Genomic DNA, 23,465 nt, shown 5'->3' with positions numbered 1-23,465 from the left:
TTCTTGCTTACTGAGTAGAAAGCAAAAGGTATAGTGACTCGACTACTCTGTTTCCAAAATCCTGTTATCGCTACAGCGAGCAGGACAGCCTCCTGGCACTGCCAGAGGCTCTAGCCTAGTAGCTGCAACTGCAACTGCAAGGACTGCCAGCTGGTAGTAAATGCAACTTGCATTCACTCCAAAGTGCAATGAGGGCAAGGCTTTCAACCTGAGCCCCACGCTACAATTCCCTCCCAAGCCTTGCTCACAACTTGCAAATAGGCAATATGGGTATTTTCAAGTTACTATATTGCAACGTCAGTTTGGTACACTGTACCACTATTTTGGGACACTGTACCATAATCCAAATTTCATTTTTCCGCATGCCTACAACCACACAGGTTGAGTCATGGATACACAAGCCACTGACCTTGTGCGTCTCACTACTTCAAAGCAACTGCCGAAATAGTAATGACTTTGCTCACACTGTGACTGCCAACTTGGCACATGAAGATCTCTAGCTCGAGGTCAGCTTCTGTAAAGCTGTCGCCAACTTAGCATCCTCGGCAGCTTCCACGTAGGTACGTATTAGCACGGGGATATCCTGTGCTAGAGACTTCAAAGGCTCCCATGAGTCCTCTATGGGCTCTAAGCCGCACCAACTCACTAGGAGCTCAAAAGCCTGGTTCTGTTCGTTCCAACGGTGCTTGTTAAGTCGGTCAACCTTCAACACAATGCCCTGGGAGGCGACGTGCTCCAGTAGCTCCTCCGTAACTTCCAGGTCGCTGTCCGCGTAGAACTTCAAGCGTGAAGCATGCACATCTTGCTCCTTGCCGGTAACGAGGTGCCGAACACGAAACGAATGAGAGTCCGCACGGGTAACTACGTAGGGACCGAGCCAGGTGACTAGCAACTTGTTGTGTCGTCGCTCATCGACACGTGATCGTAGGACGTAATCACCCGCAGAAAAGTTTACTTCTTGTGCACCTCTGGATTTTCTCTTGTTCAGCAACGTGATCTTCTCACGCTTGTCCTTGACGGCACAGTGCATGTCCTCAATACTGGAACGTAGTTTCGCCAGAGAATTATCGATGACTGCACTGGAAATATAGACTGCCTTAGGTTGCTCTTCAGGTACATGCAGGATGTAGGCTGGTGCTGGGCATGGCAAGCCAGTGAATACCTCAACAGGGGCCTTGTTAGCTAGAGAAGCCACCGGAGAGTGATTCATGTTAGCTTGCACCAAAGGTATAAGATAGATCCAGTCGTTGTGCGAAATCTTGTACTCCATAATCATTGCACGTAGCACTTGCAGTATATCTCTGTTTGCACGTTCCACAGATCCATTGATCCACGGACTATACGCCACTACGAACTGCTGTTCACATTTCAGTCGCTTGCATAATTCGGCAAGAACTTGGTTCTTGAAATGCGAGCCACTGTCACTGACCCATACAGGCGGTACACCGAACCGACTGTGCCACCCAAGCAGGCCATCAACTGCAACCTCACTTGTTGGTGTATCACACGCAATCAACTCGCAGAAATGGGTAAAGTTGTCCTTCAGCAGTAGTAGGTACTTGCATGAGCCAAATCCATCACCCAAATAAAGGAAATCCCAGTGTAAAGCTCCATTGCGAATGTCAGAGCGGTACAGCTCACCCCATGGTCTAGGCACCACCCTACCTCCTTTTACATGCTGACAGAGCAAGCAGGAGCGCAGGAAACGACGAACTAGAGCAGAGATTCCCTCAATCGAAAATACACGGCGAATGTGGTTCAAGACCACGGCTTCACCACGGTGACCCTGTGCCCCACAATGAGCGATGATCAGGAGTCGCTGGATGAGAGCCGTGGCAGCAGTAGGTATCCAAATATAGCCATCAAGTCGGTAGACACCATGTCCATCTGCAGCACTAGCAGTAGGAGCAGACACTACATGAGCCGCTTGCGTAGCCGCGATTTCACTCAACGTCGGCCACGTGAAGTTCTCTTGGTCGAGAGGCCGAAGCAGAGGCTTCTGAGAAACATTAGTCTGTGAACGAGTCACTCGCTTCAAGCTAGGCTTCGTAGTCGTAGATGCCGTAGGGGTAGCAGCGCCGCCCCACCGACTAAGCATATCCGCCCACAAGTTGTTGACACCCTCGATGTGAACGATAGTATAGCGAGACTCCATGAGTTTGACAGCCCATCGAAGTAATTTTCCACGTACGTGCTTCTTTACTTCTTGTCCAGGGGCAAAAACATGGATGAGGTTTCGGTGGTCACAAAACACCTTGAAACCACCGGGCCTCAGCAACAGGTAGTCAAGGTCTTCACAGGAGAGCACGATTGGTAGTGCCTCTTTCTCAATGACGCTCCAGTGGAGCTGAGCGCCAGTGAACGAACCGCTCTTGCATACCAGTAGCTCATGTTCCTGTTCAGTAATTGCCACTCCTTGTTTCCATTCACCCACTTGAGTAAGGACCGAAGCCCAACCGTAGTCACTAGCATCTGTAAACAAGCAGTAGGTTGCCTGCTCACGCGGGTGTGTCATCATGGCCGAGCTCTGCAGGAGCTTCTTGACCAGTTCGAAACTGCGGAGCTCATCATCATCCAACGCGATGCTGATCCCTGAAGCAACACGCTTCGTCTTTCGTTTACCAGCAAGTGCGCGATCCAACAGCGATTGCAACGGCCGAACGGTGCGAGCGTAGTCAACCAAACTGTCTCGCATCCAGTTCGTTGCGCAGATAAACTGCTGTAATTGTCCCGCTGTGACTGGCACTGGCATTGAAGTGAGCCCATCAATCCGTTTTGGGTCATGGCGAACACCATTCTCATCAATCACCTTACCACACCACGTAACTGAGCGTTGGTACAACGAGGACTTCTTCAGACTCAACTTCAATCCGAATTCGTTCACCAAGTCAAACAGTCTCTCTAGAGCAACAAGGTAACTCTCTATAGTGTCAGAGTAGAACAAGAGATCGTCAATCCAGATAAGTAAATTGTGATCGAGTAGCTCAGCGAAACAGTTCTCCATCGAGACTTGAAAATGTAACGCCGAGTCACAACTTCCTTGCATCACACGGGTTGGCGTGAACACGCCCTCATCCGTCATATACGAGAGCTGCTCTCTGCATTCTATCGCCACAGCAAGTTGCCAAAAGCTGCGGATAAAGTCGAAAAGACCGTAGTGTTTCTTTCCTTTCAATCGCTCCAACTTTGTCTTCAAGTTTGGCATAACGCCTGCAATTGCTTCGGTCATCGCATTCAATGGCTTGTAATCCACCGCTTGGCGAAACTCATTGACCTTCGGCTTCTTAAGAGGCAGAGCAGCGCAAGCCCAATGACTGCTAGGGTTTTTGTAGACCCAACCAAGGTCCACTAGAGTCTGGTTGAACTCCTTCAGGAACGCACTCTGTAAGGGTCCGTACTGCCGAGCTTTGCAGCGGAAAGGCTTTGCATCCTGCTTCAAGCGAAGCTTGTACGGTGGCACCTTAGCAGGAGGGTCGTCACAGAGAACTAGCCGCCAAATGTCGTGCTTCTTAGCGATTCGACGCAATTCCTTCATGAATTTCATTGGAAAACCGTTATCCAGTGCAGCAGTGAGCAGTTTTTCAAGGCCTCCCTGGATATCAAGGTCATTTGCATGACCAGGCCGAAATTCATCATCACTCGCAATGGGATCCTCATCGTCATTGAGTTTACCACCAGCAAGTTGCTCGAGTTGTCTGTCCACATTGATTCCTAGAGAGAGCAGCATATCGTTGCCGACGATAAATTCATCATCGTTTTGATCAATAATGAGACAATTGACGGGTTCTGCGAGCTCCACAGGTCCAGCAGTAGTATGTAGACGAATTGCCAGCAGTACAGACTCACGCGCTTCAACATCGTGACCGCCAACAGCTTTCCCAATCACTGGTGTGCTCAACGGGACAGACTTCACGTTGTCGTCGAGCCGCATGAGCTCGTTGAAGTTGTTCCGACTCAACAGGCACCTGTCCGAGCCTGTATCCGCACAGTACTGCAGGTCATACACGTCGTTCAGCGTGATGGTGTTCACTCCACCCAGACGCTTCTTAATCCGCTTCATCCTGCTCTTGTCATGGCGAGAGGTATGAAACTTCTTCGGTAATTCCTTCTTCTCCTCTGGAGACGCAGTTGGGCAATTCGACACATAGTGTGGCCCACTGCATTTAAGACATCCGTCTTTTGGTACGAGAGGTCGCTTCTTCTCTGAGTCCTGGCTTACTACAGATCGTGTCGCTCGATTGACATCCCCACCCTTAGATTCATGTGTGCCACGCTGGCGACGGCCATTCTGGTCACTCAAACTCTTCTGATCCTGGAGCTTGGGCACCTTCTCAGACCTTGCGAACCTCTCCTCGTTGCGTGAACGTTTGCGACGGCGAAAGTCGCGATCCTGCTCCAACGCCTTTTCCAAGATCAGGTCATGGAGTTTTAACTCGTCACTACGCGCCTCCGTCGATTGGAAACGAATAGCAGTTTGCACATCTGCTTTGAGCTCACTGGGCGTCAGTGACTCAATAAGCAGTTTACACTTCTCTTTTTGACCGTGCTGACCTTCAAAACAGGTCACTAGACCGTGTTCTTCGATCAGTTCGTTGCAAAGCATGAAGTACTGCAGCACGCGCTCGTTCACGTCTGTTTCAGACATGTTAAGACGCAGCTTCTTACCAAAAAGCATATCTATGTCGGGAAGTGTGTCGTTTATAACACGTTCGACAATCGCCTGAATTTCTGACATAATTTGGTCATCGGTCACAGCGTTGGGCGCAATTCCGCCTCAGCGGTAGGTACAGAGAGCCTTCAACAGTCTTTCGTCGACGGTACTCTTAATTGTTTCCTTGAGCCGCTCGTAGAGTTCATCATCACCCTTGCTGCGAGCTTTCACGCTCTCTTCATACTCAGCTCGAGCTTTCTTCCACTTGATTAATGCAGAGTGGGACATGGACGACAGTCGGGGCGCGACCACCGGAATGAGCAACGGCACACCCACGGTGTTGATGTCACTTGACAATGGAGCATCATCTTCAACTGTCTTGCCGCGACGGTCCGGTTTCTTCATCGTGTGAACGTGGGTTCACTAAAGTCGACTTTGTAGTACGTCCACGAGACGAAAACAGTAGACACAGTTAGGGAAGCTGGCACTTCCGAACGTTTAGCCGATTGTATTGCTTACTGAGTAGAAAGCAAAAGGTAAAGTGACTAGACTACTCTGTTTCCAAATCCTGTTATCGCTACAGCGAGCAGGACAGCCTCCTGGCACTGCCAGAGGCTCGAGCCTAGTAGTTGCAACTGCAACTGCAAGGACTGCCAGCTGGTAGTAAATGCAACTTGCATTCACTCCAAAGTGCAATGAGGGCAAGGCTTTCAACCTGAGCCCCACGCTACAATCAGACGCATTGACGAGGATTGTTGAGGCTCCACCTGTCGAAAGAAAAAAGGGTAGTGAGGAAGTGAATCAACGAAGCGATAATCTGAACACGATGCCAGCTAAGTTAAATAAGAGATCGATTCTTTTATACTTCGAGGTGCTGTCCGTTTACAGCTCATTAAAGCTGTTTACGATACGAAAAGGATTACGTTACGTATCGTAACTTTGAGAAAGGCACCGATAAACTCCGCAGAAGCTCCGATCTTATGTTGAGGCACAGGTCAATAGCGACCTGGTCTGTTTTTCAAAGACCAGCTGGTTTTTAAGGGCTACATGTATCTGCCAGCAAAGTTACGCGATACCAAACTGCACACTCTTTGACACCCGAGCTGTCCGTCAGTGACTATAATAGCGTTTCTTGCAGTATCCTGCTGTTATTTCCTTTTTTTGTACAAGCTTAGCTTGCTCACTGAGCACCTCTCAGAAACTATTATAGGCCACTTCGTCATTTGCGGTTTACTTGGCAAGTTTGTAATATATGATTACAGACGCACTTACCAAGTAAACAGCAAACAGAAGGGACTAATCATTTCTAATACTTCTTATCAAATATCAAATGATGTTTTTAGGTTGATTGTACTATTTTGATTTTAAATATTTTTACAATTAGTAGCTCACATTATCTGAAGTTGATATGATATTTGAATATTTGTTTGAGATTTGATACTATCTCCGGTATGGAAAAAAATGCATCCTTAAATGAGCGTCAGCGCTCCTCAAAGTCGATAAAGGCAAATACATACCTTTGCGTGGTGTTCGACACACATTTTTCTATTTGAATTAATGCCTTTTGGTCTGTATGTACTTTATTCTGAAGCACTACCAGGAAAAACTACTATTAGTCGTATGAGCTAACCCATCTTCATAAAGGCATTTTATTTTAATAGAACAATCACGACAAATTCGCAAGATATTACAACATAATTTTTTTCCGCGAAAGGGTTAAAAAAAATTAACATTTTAATGATGCATTCGATGCAGCGTTATTGTGAATTTCGCACAAACTTGAATATTCTGAGCGGTAAAGCATACCTTTCCAAGCATCCACATACAAAAATCAAGTCTGCTGGGTTCTCCCACCGGTATAAGCATACCCTTTCAACAAGTATAAATTCACTTCTTCTATTCGAAAACATACGGCCACATCAAATCAAAAATTAAAGCTTTAGACATAAAAAAAAGTTAATTCTTCGTCTCTAAACGTCGTAAGATACGACATCATCAAAATTGTACGCCGAGTCTTACAACATACGAAGAAAAACAATTGAATTTGGCTCAAAAATGCTTCTGGTTTACTTTAATCAAGCCATTTCTGAAAAATAAGGCACAGCTATTTTGAGTGTCCGAAAATGGAGATAGCTTTTTATAGCCAACATATATCGGGTATTAGACATATTGAAGACCACAATTGCTTAAAAGGGCTCTTAAATCGCGATTCGTACTTATGTTCGCTAACTTCTTATTGTTGGACGAGTCGTTGCTAAGAAAATGCAAATTATCTCTTTTAAGTGCGAATTTGAGATTTTCAGCAACGACGTGGATGGAAGCGCCCCCGCCATCGGATGAACTTTAGGATTGCACTCAAGCAACGGTGGTCGCAGCGATGCATCAATATGCAATACTAGAACACCTATGCCCCATATCGCCAGCATGATTTGAACCACCTCAAACAGGCCACGACGCCGATACGCGCTCAAATTTCCAAATGATGATCTTCTTATTGCCCTAACAATTTGGTTATTGTGAATTTTGCTGACTGTGTGTTGAGTGGTCAAAAACGTACCAACCGAGTCCAGTTGATTGGTGTCATTATGGAGAGTTTCAGTTGCTATTCGACTGTGCCGCCGTTGAAGAAGGTCTTTCATTTTCCCAGTTCCTCCAAGTAGGCCAATCGAAAAAATTACGCGAATGACCAAGTCTGACCACGATGTCACCAAGACAACTTGTGCTTCGTTCATCATCGTTGCAAACCACTCATCATCCATCATTTGAGCACCAAACCCATTCACGTTGACGTCGTACTGATCTATATACCTCGAAACCACCCAAGCAGCCACACCCACAGTTGACATCAAGTCGAGTGCGCAGTCACACACAACCAACGCGAACCGTCGATACGCTTCATCATCCTTGAACCATCGAGAGTAAATAATGACGGACAACCAGCAATTGACCACAAGCAAACCGACATGAAAGCGGTTTAGATGGGAATGCGAAAGGTACCTGCTCATCCGAATGGCTTGCATCGTCTGAAGAGCTGATTCGACCAACTCACGACAGATAAGAATCGTATGGAAATATTTACCGTTGACACTCAGTCCATGCCTCTTTCGAGTGATAAATCTACAGATTTTCTTGGTGCGAAACACCCAGTTAATACACCGATTGGCTCCATTTTTTTCTTCATGAATGGGTCTTACCAAGCTAGACTCCGCTCCGTTGGACAGGATTCTACTGCTGAGAGACGTAAAGCTAAATACTAAGGTACGGTGCTTCGCAGATCCGAAAACCATTTTCACCAGGTAAAACCCGTGAGCTCCTGCCAACGCCATGTGGACGTAAGAAATGGTGCGGAAGTCTGACGATGGCATTCCGACGCCATGGCTCGCGAGCGCAAACATTAAATACCAGTCGGTCACATTCCAGTAAAACAATGCGAAGCCCATGTTGTAGGCAAACGTAGTCAAATGCACCAAGAGAATAATAAACCACCAGAGCGAGAACCCACTCGCGTTCATCGTAACAAATACCTGTGTCGATGCCGAGAGCTGTGACATTGGATCGGCCATTACGTCGCGTTTTGCCTCGATGCGCATGGCAATGCGCTGTAATGCAACGCTTGCCACAGCACGCAGTTATTGAACGTGTATTTTTATCAATTATAGAATGGGTGAAACGCTGTAGTACTTTGCAATGGGCTTACGATAAGCCATGGCAGTAATCGCCGAAAGGAACTTCGAAACGCCAATACAAATCACCAATATAACTATGAAGCTTGTGTGTCCACGGCAGTAGTCGAATGCACCGGGAAAATGATAACACCAGCTTCAACGATGCAAATCCCTGTCACGAACCTGAGGACCAACGTTGATTCGATCATCGTTAATATCTCTTTTTTTCTCCTAAATGTCGACACATTGATGCTTGGTACGCCACTATAATATCGTACATATATAAGTACGACCACGAATCGTGGTCCACGATAAAATACCGGTACTTATTTACTAGCGTTAGTAGTATTCAACATTAATCTTTCCCGAAAAGTGGGCAATTTTCGGAGCTACTGTATATGGTGAGAGCCAAATTCCTTATATTCGCTGCGAATTATCTAAGAAGACAACAGCGTCTCTGTAGTCTTTTATCTTTTTAAGATTACGTGTCATATCGAGTTACTATTCGTGGCAAACAACCTCTACATCAATAGGCCTGGTTGATAGAGATTTCCCATGTTAATAAGGGGTTATTTTCCATAATGTCCACAATTACACTGAATTGTCCGTACGAAATCGATCGTATGATTTTTCTGAGATGTTTATGATTCGTTTCATTTACTATCATAAAAATTCTCTATAAACATTACTCTCTAGTGCACATAATTTACTATTGTGAATTTTTTTTTATCAAATCACTTTGAATGAATAAAAACTTCGCCAGGATAATAATAACGTCGTTGTCCTTGTGAATTTGTGGTCGCTAGACACTGCAGTATAATAATATCTGTAGAAATACCGAATCTAAAAATGCCGCATAAATCCATCGACTTCTTTCGTATTGAGATGCCACACGGTGTTGCTCCAGGGAGAGCTCCTGGGCTCGCTCAAATTCGTGTCCATGAGCGTATCGCACGCTTAAAATCCGACAAGTTTTCGCCCACTGTGCTAAAAATTGCTTGGGTTGGCTTCGAATTTCTTCATTTCGTGTGCTTCGTGTATTTTGCGTTCGCCGGCTGGGGTTACTGGAAACTACCTGAGACTCGCTTGGATGCATGGCTAGCATTGCTTTACATCGGGATGGGTACTGAATATCATCGTATGATCGCATTAGTACATTTATCTATGGCAATTGTTCATGCTACGTACATTGTTTGGATGATCGGATGGTCTTGGTGGAAAAAAGATGTAGTGTTCGCAATCTACAATGTCATCAAATTTCCAGCCAACGTCGACGGATTCGGGGAAGACTGGTCTCTTGTTGCTCCTATAAAAGACGGTATCTTCTGGACTTACCGAGCAGTATTCACGCGAGACGGATTTTTAGGAGTTGATGGACCAAATTTTGACTTCGTGTTACTGTGTCGAGAAATTGTAGAGACTGCGTTGCAAACCCAGCAAGCGTATCGTATGAGTCTGCTCGTACCTCGCAGAGAGCTAAACCGCGGCTATGTAGCTTTACTCGTTCTCAACTGCTGGAGCACAGCACTTGTACACTCATTCTTCCGCAACCATGCCACACAAAGACGACTACTAGCACTGATCTGTGACTGCGTCCTATATCTAGTGTCATCGGTCGGGATCACAACTGTACTAGTGGCTATGTACATCCCCGATTTCGAGTTTAAAACCTATGGATTTCCTCTTCTGAAATGGTATGAAGACGACTGGCGGGTCCATGCAATGAGCGAGTTTCAAATGGTCTTAGTGGCTTCGTGGGGCGATTTAGCGATGCGATTTGTATTTGCGTTGAGTATGCTGGGGAACCTAAACAACATTAAGAAGCTCATCCGTGCAAGACCAACGAAGCGCGTTAGACGTGCAACTCACGCTCGCCATCGCGCTACAGTCGTTGCCCCCTTTCACGCTAGCCTGGCGAGTATCAAGAAAAATTTCGAAAGTGTCGATCGGGAATCTCTACACTTTTGGGTGGGAAAAGCTACAGAGATTGGTTTCTTTCTCTGGGGATTAGTGGTTATGATTCTTCATTTATACGCTGGATCCATACCTGAGTTGCCCCAGTGCAAGATGCAAGTGAAACCGTGGACTACATCTCAGCCATTTTGCTCTTTACTGGAGCTTAATTGCTACGATTCTGGGTTTAACGGCACTAGAGATGAAGTTACTACTCAATGGAGTGAATTCGATCCTACAACGGTAGTACGTGTTGTTGTACGCCATTGCCCGGCGTTGGAGCTTCCAGAAAAACTAACTGAGTTTTGTGGTTTGAGAGAGTTCAAGATCTACAATTCTACAATTTCAAGTTGGGATCAAGAGGCTGCTATCTCTCATGAATTTCATCCCATGCTAACCACACTGTTATTAGTTCGCGTAAACATGACGAATGGTGAGATACCCATCGGTCTTCATGCTGACGACTTTCCTCAATCACTAGAAGACATCGAGTTTTGTGTCACCAATCTGCGTTCTCTACCTGAAGACTTGGACTTGAAGTGGCCGCAGTACGCGAGTATTTACATCGAAGCCAGCCAGTTTCTAGACGTTCCACAATCACTAGTCCGACTTGCACCGTTTGACCTATCGTTGTCACTGAACCCAATTTCAACCATTCCTAAAGAGCTCTTTGAGAGTGAATCAGTCGCGTATCTGAACTTTGGAGGCACGTTGATATCAGAACTACCAGAAAACGTCTCCAAGTTATCATCGTCAATGACCGACATAAATCTGAGTGGCACCAATGTTTCCTTCTTCTGGTCGTGGATTGATCCGTTGGTCACTGCCTCTCCAACCACACCTCCGATAAGCGCCGGAGGCACACCTTACTGCGTGGATATCAAACGTATTTTTGAAGAACGGCAAACCAATTTTTCGATATTTCCACAGAGCCATACAGAGACATCCATACTTTCAGACGCCTCTGTCGACAACTGGGATATCCTAGAAATTGCAGTGCATTGTGAGGAACTGGACAGCACTTGGTACCCTTTAGAATTTGAGGATGCATACAGTAAAATAAAATAAAAAGAAACTCACAGGTCGTTCATGTTTTGTCGTGAACTTTGACTGCTATCAGCTTGGGATCTCAGGACTGACAGATGAAGTTAACAAAGAGTGGGGGCGATTCGGGCACGGTACAGTTGCAAAACTTCAGATATTACATTGCCCAGCAATGGAAGTACCACCGCACATTCAACGATTCCGTCAACTTCGAGAGGTTTTTGTGTACAATACAACACTTGTTGAATGGAACGCCAGCGCCGCACTCTCCAGTATTCACCATCCGAAATGGGGATCGGTTACCATTGCTCGCAGCAACATGACGGAAGGTGTTTTACCACTTGGCCTTCAGTCACCGGAATTCCCGCATACTGTGTTTGGGGTATACTTGGTAGAGACGAATCTGAGATCATTGCCGGACGATCTCGACTCCAAATGGCCTAGTTGCGCGGTCTACATTGAGAACAGTTTGCTAACAGCAGTACCACCATCACTCATGCGTTTACGTCCTCAAACGCTTTCATTGGACGGTAACCCAATTCAAGCTGTGCCCAGAGAACTCTTCGAAATTGGTATCATACAATACACCAGTTTGAGTCGAACTTTATTGCGCGAGTTGCCGCAAAACGTATCGTTTTTGCTGAGCTATGCTACCCAATTAGAGCTCATGGACACGCGTATTTCTTTTTTTGGTCGTGGATGGATCCGCTGGCTGAGATAGCATTGGAAGGCTCTACAACTGCAACTATTTATGCTGGTGGATCAACGTATTGTCTAGACCTTGAGAAGATCCTGAGTGGCAACACATCAGCATTTTCGGAGCTATTTCAGATCGGGCAGTCGACGCTCCTTATGAATGCTTCTGAGGGGAACTGGGACATCCTACGTCGAGCCGTTGACTGTACACCAATGACCGAGGTCACGACGTCTCGCCTTACCTATTGGGACCAATTATTTGCTCTTCCTAGACCACTAAGCTTTGTTGGCACTGCTTTACCTTGATTTTTTTTTTCGGATGAAAAGACTAACTAAAATTATTAGAAGCTGTACATGTACCAGAATACCCTGACATTGACAATTTCAGATTTGAAACTGTTTAAAATAGTGGTCATTTAAGCAAAATTGGGACTTGCTTGCCACTGCTATTCAGTTTACATGTAGGAAATAAACTATTCTAGCGCTAAGGCTATCTCCACTCAAGCTGCTATTTGAGCTTCTATTGCTAAATAGAGAAAATGTTACAATCTGCTATCTCCAGTCGGGGTTGCTATTGCTATAATAGAATAGCAACTCGACTTTTCATACTATTCGAGGCCCGAATAGCAACTGTGGTGCAAAAATAGAAACTGGCACAACAGAAAGATCGCGCAGCATCATGGGGAGAGGCAAGAGGTGGTGCAATCAGGGGGACGAGGCTCTGGCTCGTGCGTACAAGGCTGCCGCTGAAAACTCCATCCAGGGGACTGATCAAAAGGCTACTGCTTTCTGGGAGAATGTATGCCAGCGTACAGCAACAGCTTTCGGCGGCGACTCTCGGACCTCGCAGGCCATCGAAAATCGCTGCAGCTTAACTTCTCATGACACGGCCAAGTTCGCTGGGTGTGTTTCTCGCGTGAAAGCTCGCAATGACGACGATGGTGTCAATGATGCTGTTGCATTGTTCCAGGAAACTCATGGAAGTAGGTTCGAGTATTTGTCGTGCTGGATGATCTTGAAAAGCTGCCGCAAGTTTGCTGTGTTTGGCTTACCTGCTCGTCAAAAGCGTAGCCGTGACGCTGTGCCAGAGCCAGAGAAAGAGACTAGTGAGCGTCCACAAGGACGGGATCAAGCCAAGAAAGCACGAGTTCAGGATTCAGCTTTAGAATCGACGTCATCGCTCCTACGCCAGCTACTCAGCCGTATCACGGAGAAGCACGAGAGAGTGCTGGCAGAGATGACGCGTAAAAATGAGTTGCGTGATGAAGAGCTAGCTATTCGCCTTTTTGAGACCTCTTCTAGATCACAAGAAGGAACTAAATTCATGGATTTGTTACGGAAGAAAAAAATTCTACAGCTTGCTGAACAAGTACGCAGTCTTGAGACTGCGCAAATGTTGGCGTCTGCAGAACTTGTCGATGGTGGTTGCGCAGTTGGCCAAACTGACGAGGCTGAAGTTGAAGCAGAAAACCGCGATCATAATTCTGGTGGCGACGTGGCAGCAGACTCAGTGTTGACCTAGGGCCGATCTGGACCCGTGAAAGTTCCAGTAGTGCTCAACAAGCGCATTACGAAGCTCTGCATTATTGGCCTCGTTTGTAATTCGGCTTAACCGAGCTGCATATTGTCTTATATCTTCAGATTCTGTTGGAGGCTCGTCGTGATTATCTCCAAATGAGCGTACCATTTCAACTGGCCGTGAGATACTCGTGTTGACAATTGCTTTACCTTTGTGAAAAATGCGCATGTTATGTAGAATTAAACAGCAGAGCATTACATCTTCCATTTCATTCGGTTTCCACAAACGACACGGCCGATCCAAAATTCCAAACCGCTTTCGCAGCATTCCAAAAGCACATTCAATTTCCTTACGCACTGATTCCTGTACTTCTGCAAAGCAGCGTTCCCGCGGGTTGGATGGACTGGAGTACGCGGCTATCAATATATGCCATGGAGGGTAAATGCCGTCAACAAAGTAGTATGGTTGTGTACGAGTGACTGACTGCAATTGGTACTGCCCTTGCGAGATAACTCCACTCAGGATGTTTGCAATGAAAGGCGAACGATCTAAAACATTAATATCATTTGCCGAACCTGGCATTCCGAAGAAACTGTGCCAAATCCACCTGTCTGCTGTCGCAACAGCCTCCAAAACGACGGTGGGCTTCTTGTTTCTCCCCTGGTAGTAGCCCTTATAGGCGTTTGGACATGCCGACCACTGCCAATGAAAGCAGTCTAGCGAGCCGAATAGACCAGGTAGGCCTCTGTTGGCGCTGAATTTTAGGATAGTTCTTGTATCTTCATACGATGGCGGTCGAAGAAACTCACCACCGAAAACCTCAACGACTGCTTTGCAGTAAACTTCTTGAAGCATGGTGACATAAGTGACTCGCTGATACGGTAGTATGCGTCCTGGGCATCTGCCGAATTTCCTTCTGACAACATGTGAAGCGAAGCGGCAACCTTTTGCTTCACCGAAGCTCCCATTTGGCCGACAGCGTCGGGGTGCTGCTGGAAAAATCGATCGTGAGGTGATAGAGCCGTGCAGAGCCTGTAAAACACGGCTAAAGAGACACAATGCCGCCGTCGAAACTCCTTCTCATCGTACACGGGGTTTTCGCCAAGGTAGTCGCGCATGAGTGCAGCGTGTCCAGAGGCGATGTTACGGGCGCTGGTCTTGGGTCTTCCTTTTTGCGAGCCTTGCCGCTGTGAAGACTGTACTGAACACAGCGCTTGCTCAGCACTTACCAGCACACAGGCAGCGGCAAGAAAGTCGTCGTCGTTATCAAGGTAGGTAAACTTCTTCGTCGCTGCTCTCCATTGTGCTTTCCGTAGGTGAACAAGCAATCTGACGAGTGGAGTCGGCGAGGAGTCGCTATTGCTAAACGTTCAGTCGATAGCAACAGCCAATCACGAATGACCGATAGCAATCGGGATAGCAACCAGAAGTGGAGATAGCCTAAGGCTCAATAAATCAATTTTCAAACGTCGTCAGCCTTGCAACTCTTTTCTACATGTACATCGTCTACGAAAATGTTGAAACTAGTCATATATTTTTGTTATTGCTGGATCTCACAGACAAAACAGCCAAGGGTGGTGCAAAAATGTTCTTTGATCGTTTTCTAAGTTTAAAAACTGGAAATAAAATGTTGCCGCAGTAACTAAAACTCCGCCTACTTTACCTACTGTCCAGTGTTTCTGGACCAGCAAGCACAGTGTCGCCTAAAGATAGACTGGTCGGTAAAACTACTATAACACGGCCTGTCAGCGTTCGTCTTATACCTGCACCAGTCCCCGTTTGATAAGTTCCTTTCGCCGGCGAAATGTGCACGACCATGACGTCTCGAGAGGTTGTGGTAGTATCGTGGTGGGAATTCACGTTATGGTGCTCTACGTACTTGGCATGGGGTAATGGATTCCACTCACGTCCTTTTTTGTTCAGCTAGGGGCTGATAATATTAGGATTTCACATCCACGCTTCTGTTCAGCCAACACCTCCACAATGCTTACTGCAAGTACGACCGTGGCTTGTATTCAGACCCTCGTGCTTCTTTCTTTGTCTAGATTCCAACCGTCTTCGTATATCAGGACGTATCGATGAAGTGGGCATGAACTGGCAAGAATTCGATAGAGCTACTGTGATCATCATGTTAACCCTTCTAGCCCCTCTGTTTATGCTGTATTATACAGCAAAAGGAATAAGCTTTCCTATAGAATGACGGCGTACCTGTGTGAAGTTTATCTATTTGTAGCCCCCTTCTAGCAATCGAGCCGGATTCTAGTACAATTTATGATGCTACCAGTAAATGCAAGAGTCCTAATTGGCTAGATTGATGGATACATTTTGTGCAAAATCGTGAAAAATGTCTGTAGCACTCGTTACCCTTTCACACTCGATGTACGGAAGTCGTCGTGGCGATTCGCGCCAAAACTGGTGGCGTGGAGAGCGCTGCAGCTACCCCGCGCTTTCCGCGGAGAAAACTTTTACCCATTTGTCAAGCAAAGACTTGTGTAAACAACAAATGGGCAAAGTTTCCTCCACATTAGATCAGAGGTGAGCTACTCGTCATCTACTTCCTGCAGCTTTCTTTTCCTGAATCTAATTTTCTTTCTCATGTCCGGTGGGATGATGGTGCCATTCTTCTAGGTGATATGCCATGTCTGATGGCACGTGTCGGTGTTGCCTCGCTCCTCTCTGCGAACCTTGTTGCAAAGAGCCACGCGACCCCCAAAGGTAAGCGAGCATTCTTCACAAGAGTACGGCGTCTCGAAGCTGCGATGTTCTTTGTCGGAATAGGCCGAACATACTTTGCATAAATACTGACGGACTTTGTTCTTGTAGGTTTCCGCAGTTTTTGTCAGCACGTGCGGTTGTCCTGCCAGTGGGGTCGAAAGTAAGTTTTGGGCGTGCATGTTGCCTTGAAAGTCCACCTTTTGCTGCGCAAGCAGCTCCACGTGTAGCCGCGCCAAATAGTCAGCACGGGTGGGAACAGGTTTGCCTTGCTCTTTCATCACTAACTTGTGGATAATGAACCCATTGACTAATGCCATGTCAACGATACCGAAAAACAGGTTCTTGTAGTAGGATCGATGGCGCAGTGCTTTCTGGATAGAATAGCGGTGAAGTCGCAGCTGATCGTGTTGGTCTACTCCTCCCATGCCTTTGTTGTAGATACGAACCAGCTCGGGGCACGCAACTTCAAGAGAGACGCCATCCCCCTTACGCTTTCGCTGAACAATAACCCGTCTCGTGCTGCATCCCGTTGCCATGAAGTTGACGATCTTTGAATCCTTCCAGCTAGCGGCGACCAACCCTGGGATCCGTGGATTATACGCGACACGGTACGCTCCGCGCTCAATTTTGTTTGCAGGTTGCTGAGGTTGCAACTGCTTTTGCTTTTTCTTACTGGGGAACTGGATCCGCTCGCTCCAGCCTTTCCGATTCACGCGTGTTGTACCTACTGTGTAGATTCCCATTCTCAGAAGGCGTTCGGCTAGCTGCACGCAGGTGTAGTAGTTGTCGGTGACGACTAGGCGCTTTCCAGGCTGCCCTCGCAACGCTTTGGTCAAGTTGCGAGATCACCGCTTTCGAAATAGCTGACTCGGTGTTTTTCTTTCCCGCGATAGATTCTTAATTCGGTAAGATTTCACCTTAAACCCCCAGCATTAAGTTACCATCCGCGTTTGGCGTTAGGTTTACTTCTTAGGAGGACTTTACGAGAAAACATATGGCGTTTTCCGAAACCACACAAAACCCTTTAAAAACGGTTGTTCCCCCACTTTTCGGGTGTTGTCCCTTCAAGGTAGATTCGCATCGGGTTGTATTGATACCGCCTGCCAATCATCCCTTCATCGAAGGAAAGCGTGGAACCCATTCGGTATCCGTTTCGAAAGGTCTTCTCAATCATCTGGAGGACAGGACGCAATTTCCAAGCTTTGTCTTTCTTACGCCGGTCGTTCGCATTGTCATTGAAGTGTAGATAGCGCGTGATCTCCTCAAATCGCTTGCGAGTCATGAATTTGCCGAACGTGCCTCGTGGAATTGCCCCATTCTCAGACGTCGACCAGTGATCTCCTAGTGAGCGCCGGTGGGCGCACAGTGCACGAGCTATAAGCAGTGCAATGTAGTGAACTATCTCGTGAGCTTGAAAGGGTTTCACCTTGCTCAAAGTGTCTTTGATATCCGATAACGACTGGACTCGACTATCTGGGTGTGTAAGCTGCCACTGTTGCTGACGGCGTTGCTTCTGGATAGCGACTTCATCTACCACACTCGCACGATATCGATTGGATTCCTCAGTAATTTTGGTCCACATCAACTTCGGCATGAAGTAGTAAAACATGGCAAGAGGTGACTCCGCATACGTTCGCGCAGACTCCGTTGGACCCCACCGGCCATTGTACAGATCCGATGCACCATCTACTTGCAGGTCTCCACTGTGGTCTTGATCGTATACAACCCACGCAGAAGAAACCGCCTTCAATTCCGCGTCACGGAGAAAATCAGGATTGGCATTGGCATTTTCTCGAGGGGACCAGTCATCATCAGCAACATCATTGAAGAATTCGGCGTCATCTAATCCGTCATCGTTGTCGCTCAGAGCATCCTCGGCGGCATTACTTGCCAAGCCCACTTCCGTGTCCATTACTTCGTGAATATAATCTTCCGTATCAGTCTCATCAGACTTGTCGCTCTCCGAGTCCGAGTCACAGAGATTGGGATCGTCTGCATCCGCATTTTTAGACCATTCACACTTGGACAAAGCGAAAATGAATCCATTCGAATCGTGCATGTTGAACTCTGCAACGTCTTCAAGCTCGGGCTCCTCACCTTTTTCCTCTTCCTCTACTGCAGCATGACCTTCTGCTGTATCAAGATGCAGAGGCAGCGTCATTGTGTTTTCTTCTGCTGTATCAGACAGGATAACACTCGAAGCTTGTGCTGTAGAAGCCAGAGTAACAGGACGCACAGTCAGAGCTTGTACAGTAGCATCCCGAGTAGCCACACTCGCAGTCCGAACTTGTGCTGTAGCCGGTCGAGCAGCTGCGGTCGAGGGCCGAGCTTGTGCTGTATTAGCCGAAGTAACTGGACTCGAAGCCCGAGCTTGAATTGTACTGGCTACAGTGATTGCCGTCGCAGTAGAGGTCGTCGTAGCTGGCACGTTCTCTTTAGCAGGCGGGGTAGTCGTTGGTGCTGTCTCCCTTTCGACGCGATCAGCTGCGGCAGAGGTGGGCCTATCATCGCACGCTCCGCTGTCTGCAGGCGGTGCTGTCAATGCTGTCGACGAAGGGGACGGAGGAATAGTTCCAGCGATAACACTATACTCTAACCAGCCACGCTGTCGAGCAAACTCCAGTAGCGCTTTCTCGCCTGAGGGGACAAATCGGTTAGTAAAGTTGTTGTAATCGATGCAAACTAGTGGTGCGAGCTGTACCGGTGAAGTAGTCGACGCCATCCTTTCCTTTCACGCTTCTTCCCGGGCGGACGTAGCGGTGGTCACTACTTAGGCCGGTGGGGGGCTTCGGTGTCCACCCTTGCTTGCAAAGCTCTCGCCAGAGCTGCTTGAACGTTTTTTCCATGCTGTTCGAGTTGGGCGGAGCGGGGCGGAGGGAGACCGAGATTTCAAGTGTAGTGGGGAGGGAGCGGGATAGCGCGATCGACACACACCTCTATCCACCCGATAGCATCCGTAGACGGGCTCCTCTAACCCCAGATCAGTAACGACGTGCGAGAAACCAGTCACCGTTAGGATTTGCAACCGACCAATACAAATTCCAGTATGCGAAAAAGTTTGATGTTTCATTGTTCGCTGCATATTAAAACCTCTTATAATACTTATGCTGTATTATACAGCATACAGGACTAGAAGGGTTAATTAAAAATTGTCCGTCACTGGATGTGCCTAATGTTTTCACGGAGTTCCACCAGCTTATTAGTATTAAGATATATAATACGACAACAAGTGACTGGAAGGAATCAGCTGCCATTACGAACACGAACCACCCGGCCTTCCTTTCGCTTATGTTGGCTAGAGTGAATATGACCAATAATTTGTTGCCCACTGGGCTCCAGTCTAACGACACCCCGGTTGGTTTGCATTATTTCGAGATGTACATTACGAATCTACGAGCTGATCTCGACTCGAAATGGAATTCAGGATCGGTCGTCTTTATTGAATACTATACAGTCAGCTCGAAACGGTTCCAAATGTACTTCTACACATCTGGTCGCCGTATATATCCCTTACTGGAAATCCCATCAGCGAACTCCCGTCCGAGCTGTTTACAATTGAAGGAATGGGGGAACTGGCGATTGGTTTTACGAACATCGTTGAAATGCCTCGAGATGAAGGACAACTATGGCACCAATATTTCGTTTTTCTGGCCGTGGACAGAGGAAATCAGAGTGCGCGCAGTAAGCCACGACCGATTATGGCTGGAGACTCAGTGTATTGCAACGACATTGAGCGGATCTGCACACAGCTTTTCTGCAACGCCTTCTTCAGCTTATTCGTCTAAATTGGTGGCCCCCAGCAAAGTCAGAGTTGGTGGTCCTATCTGGTCTTGGGTAGATTGTAGTCCCGCGCTGAATGGAGTTAGTGGTCCTCTGTTCCCTCTCGCTTCTGAAGACGAACGCAATGCACTTATTTAGTCACTTGATTTCAGTTTTTAACCCCTCTTTCCAGATCAAGCTTTTTAACTGTAGCACTAGAAAATACTCTAATAAATTATCTTATTTTTAGTAAACATGATAAATCACAGTTTTAGAACGAAAACGATGGACGTGCTGCTCAACATTGAGCAGCAACTTGCGCGCGTGATAGACGCAATAGCTGTCCCCGGAACTACTCATGCGTCGCAAGTGCCATCGCCAAGTACTATGACTCCTGTGCTTATCCACATTGAGCAGCTACTGGACAAAATCCGCTCTGCAACTCGCGCCATCGTCGCTGAAGCCTCGCAGCAAAAAACAGAAGACTTGACAGCCACAAAAGCCGCAGAATTCGACGATTTCCGTATTAAATTGGAGACTGAAGATATAGTGGACTACGAATCTGAAACGGAGACGGAGGATGAAGCTCCTGTCGAGCAGGAGAAAGAGAAAGGAGACGAACACAAACGCGTGAGTGGACTAATAGGAGTGAAGCGATCGAGAGAGAATGAGGAGGAAAAAGAACAAGAACCGGCTCTAAAGCGCCAGGAACGGGCTTCGACTTCCAAATCGAATACTGAGAATCGTCTTGGTGATAATCTCGCTAGGCTTCTCCAACAAGCCAGGAAGTGTTTGGAGCTAAGTGAAGAAGCTGCACTTCAGACAGTGTGGAAGGCAATTACTAAGCTCATGCATCTGAGCTCGTTGTCCTTGAACGGAATGGTTAGTTTGATACAAGACGGAGGTGCTATTAGTGAAGCAATTGCAGTTGGGTTTTTCGGGATGCAGTACTGCTACTACCCTCTATCATTGAACGGCATCAGAAGAAGAGAAAAGTGAGTCAGAATTGGATCGCGGGCATTGCCAAAAGTATTGCTGAGGTAGTTGCACATGCGAAAGATGATTCGGATGTGCCGGCATGTCTTGCTGACCCACAATTAGAGGCTACGTCTCAAAACCTGACTGAAATTCGGGATTCCTCGGGACCAGATTTACTACGCAAAATGAAAAACCTTATCTACCATTTGACTCGTATCGACGTGTTGGAACCAGATCGAATGGAAAAACCTCTTGGGAAGTTAGCCAGTATCTTTCGTAAGGACATGCAAACGTGCAAGAAGAAGAAGACTCCACGGACAGACGAAGACTGGAGTCGATTCTATAGAATCGCCGAGATTTTGGCGGAATGGATACGACTGGCTGAACGCGCTAGTGAACTACCGGAACTACGGCCACATTTACGTCGCTTTGACCGCCAGATTAAAGGCTTTGTAAAAAAGAATCCTGGACGAATACCTCCTACACTGTTGGAGTACGTGAGATTGAGGGTTTGTCATAATTGCAGGCGGTAACGCTGATGTGTTTTTCTGTTTGCTTTTGTGAAACAGAGGTTCTGCTATCTTGGTAGGGTTTGCCACTCCGACAAATGTAAATAAGGAAGAAGAGGTTTGTTTGAGGTAGACTAAACGCCAAGCAAGGTAGAGGTCAAAGAACTTCTTTAGTATTTTTCGACCAGCAAGCATATCATTGACGTACGGGTCCATGTCACTAGGACATTGTTACCGAGAAGATACTCAAGTAAATTACAATGTATATTGAACAAAAAAAATTAGCATCTATTCTGATTTTTTTTTTCATCCACGTATCCTTGTCCTATTTCAATAGCTTCTTTTGTTATTCTTTGTTTAGACGATCTGTAAATATATAATATATATAAAAATATAGATATATTGGGAGGAGGGGGTAGAAGTTTCTCCTTTGTAAAATGACCACCTCGCGGATCTCTAAATTGCTGAGGTGTAAGACTGTTCATGCCGAGTCAAAGACAGACGCCTTCTAAGTGACGCGTCACGAAAGGCCATCGCTGCGAGAACTCAAGACGGCGCTTCTCCGTCAGTTACGGTGCAAGTGTACCGTAGGTAATCTTCATTCTGGGTACAGAGTTCAGAAACGCAAACAAACTTTTTGAATGATTTTTTTTTCTGTTCGTGTCTGTAGAAATGAAGATGCCGTACAAGAATGGGTTCCGATCTGCAACTGCTTGAAGAACGTGGCCAGTCGTCTTTGTCTCTTCTCTCTCTCTTCCGTCCATGTGTCGGCCTGTCGATCGAAGGCTCTTTGGATGGTGAAGATCACATCATTCCGCAATTCGCTTCCTCCAGCACCAACCAAGATTTCGTGATCAGCAGCAATGCGTCTCCCCAGTCTTCGTTGCTTGGCGAGTGCGTTACTGGTCTTCAACTCCATTGTCGATGCCCAAACGTACGATGCCATTGTCGTGGGTAGTGGCCCTGGCGGTCTCGTAGCTGCCGAGTATTTGTCACGAGACTCAAGTGTCTCCGTGTTGATCCTCGAAGCCGGGCCCAGATCTTTGGCTGCTACTGGTGGAACGGACTCCCCGGACTACGCTCAAGGCCGAGGTCTCACGAAATTCGACATCCCCGGTGAATACGACAGTGTCATTTACAACGGAGCCAACGAACAGTACCGTGTCGAGTGGATCAGTGACGCCTACATGTGGCTCGGTAAGCTCGTGGGTGGATGCTCCTCCATCAACGCAGCGCTCTACTTCCGACCCCCCGACTCGTACATCACCAACACGCAGTGGCCGTTCTCAGCAGCTCAAATGGTCTCCAAGATGAACGAGAACGAGCAAATTCATGGCCACACGGACAGACCGTCAAGTGACGGTATCTGGTACACTCAAGACGGGTATTCCATCGTATCCAGAGCTCTACTAGCAAGGGGGTACGCTGAACGCACCATCAACGACGCTGCAGCACGCAATAGCAAGAGCAAGACGTTCGGTCATGCTCCATTCACCTTTAAGAACGGCAAACGGGACACCCCCGCAAATGCCTTCTGGGGGCGAATGAGCAGTAGGAGCAACGTGAGGCTACTCACTGGAGCCAAGGTCGACTACATCTTACGAGCTTCTGGGGGTAAGGCTACGGGTGTCGTCTACAACGGCGGAACTCAAGCTCTACTGTCGTCTCGAGGTACTGTACTTATGGCTGCGGGTGCGTTGAGTACGCCCAAAGTTTTGATTCAAAGTGGCATCGGCCCGAGCTCGCAGCTTAATGTGCTTAATGGCCGCAATGGGTTCCCTGGCGTCTCTCAAGCTGCAGGATGGGTCACGAACGCCAACGTCGGGCGGAATCTGTTCGACACCAACGTGGTGTTTGCCTCATTCTCACACCCTCAGATGAGCTCCTTCCTGTACAAGAACAAACCCAGTTGGGCGATCAATCAGTACATGAACCAAGGCTTCACTGGACCCTGGAGTAGTCCCGGACCAACCCTT

At 47.2% G+C, this 23,465-nt stretch overlaps 4 protein-coding genes across 4 annotated transcripts; 2 read left to right on the top strand and 2 right to left on the bottom strand.

The window, feature by feature from the left end:
• Nucleotides 1-4,218: 4,218 nt before the first annotated feature.
• Nucleotides 4,219-4,735, bottom strand: PITG_16172 (uncharacterized protein; the record flags this gene model as incomplete). The annotated part of the gene is made up of 2 exons (XM_002897543.1): nt 4,219-4,295; nt 4,375-4,735. The coding sequence occupies 2 exons, from the start codon at nt 4,733-4,735 to the stop codon at nt 4,219-4,221; spliced, it is 438 nt and encodes a 145-aa protein (XP_002897589.1).
• A 2,355-nt stretch (nt 4,736-7,090) lies between these two features.
• Nucleotides 7,091-8,241, bottom strand: PITG_16171 (uncharacterized protein; the record flags this gene model as incomplete). Its single annotated transcript, XM_002897542.1, has 2 exons — nt 7,091-7,150; nt 7,846-8,241. The coding sequence occupies 2 exons, from the start codon at nt 8,239-8,241 to the stop codon at nt 7,091-7,093; spliced, it is 456 nt and encodes a 151-aa protein (XP_002897588.1).
• A 960-nt stretch (nt 8,242-9,201) lies between these two features.
• PITG_16170 (uncharacterized protein) lies at nt 9,202-11,337 on the top strand (the record flags this gene model as incomplete). The annotated part of the gene is made up of 1 exon (XM_002897541.1): nt 9,202-11,337. One exon carries the CDS (start codon nt 9,202-9,204, stop codon nt 11,335-11,337), a length of 2,136 nt encoding a protein of 711 aa, XP_002897587.1.
• An 11,015-nt stretch (nt 11,338-22,352) lies between these two features.
• On the top strand, nt 22,353-23,421 carry PITG_16169 (carbohydrate-binding protein, putative; the record flags this gene model as incomplete). Its single annotated transcript, XM_002897540.1, has 2 exons — nt 22,353-23,341; nt 23,388-23,421. The coding sequence occupies 2 exons, from the start codon at nt 22,353-22,355 to the stop codon at nt 23,419-23,421; spliced, it is 1,023 nt and encodes a 340-aa protein (XP_002897586.1).
• Nucleotides 23,422-23,465: the final 44 nt, after the last annotated feature.

This window comes from Phytophthora infestans, genomic scaffold, assembly GCF_000142945.1.
Source record: "Phytophthora infestans T30-4 supercont1.43 genomic scaffold, whole genome shotgun sequence".
In the NCBI taxonomy this organism is placed as follows: domain Eukaryota; phylum Oomycota; class Peronosporomycetes; order Peronosporales; family Peronosporaceae; genus Phytophthora; species Phytophthora infestans.
The sequence above is the reverse complement of the archived record's forward strand: the minus strand, read 5'-3'. Positions and strand labels throughout refer to the sequence as shown.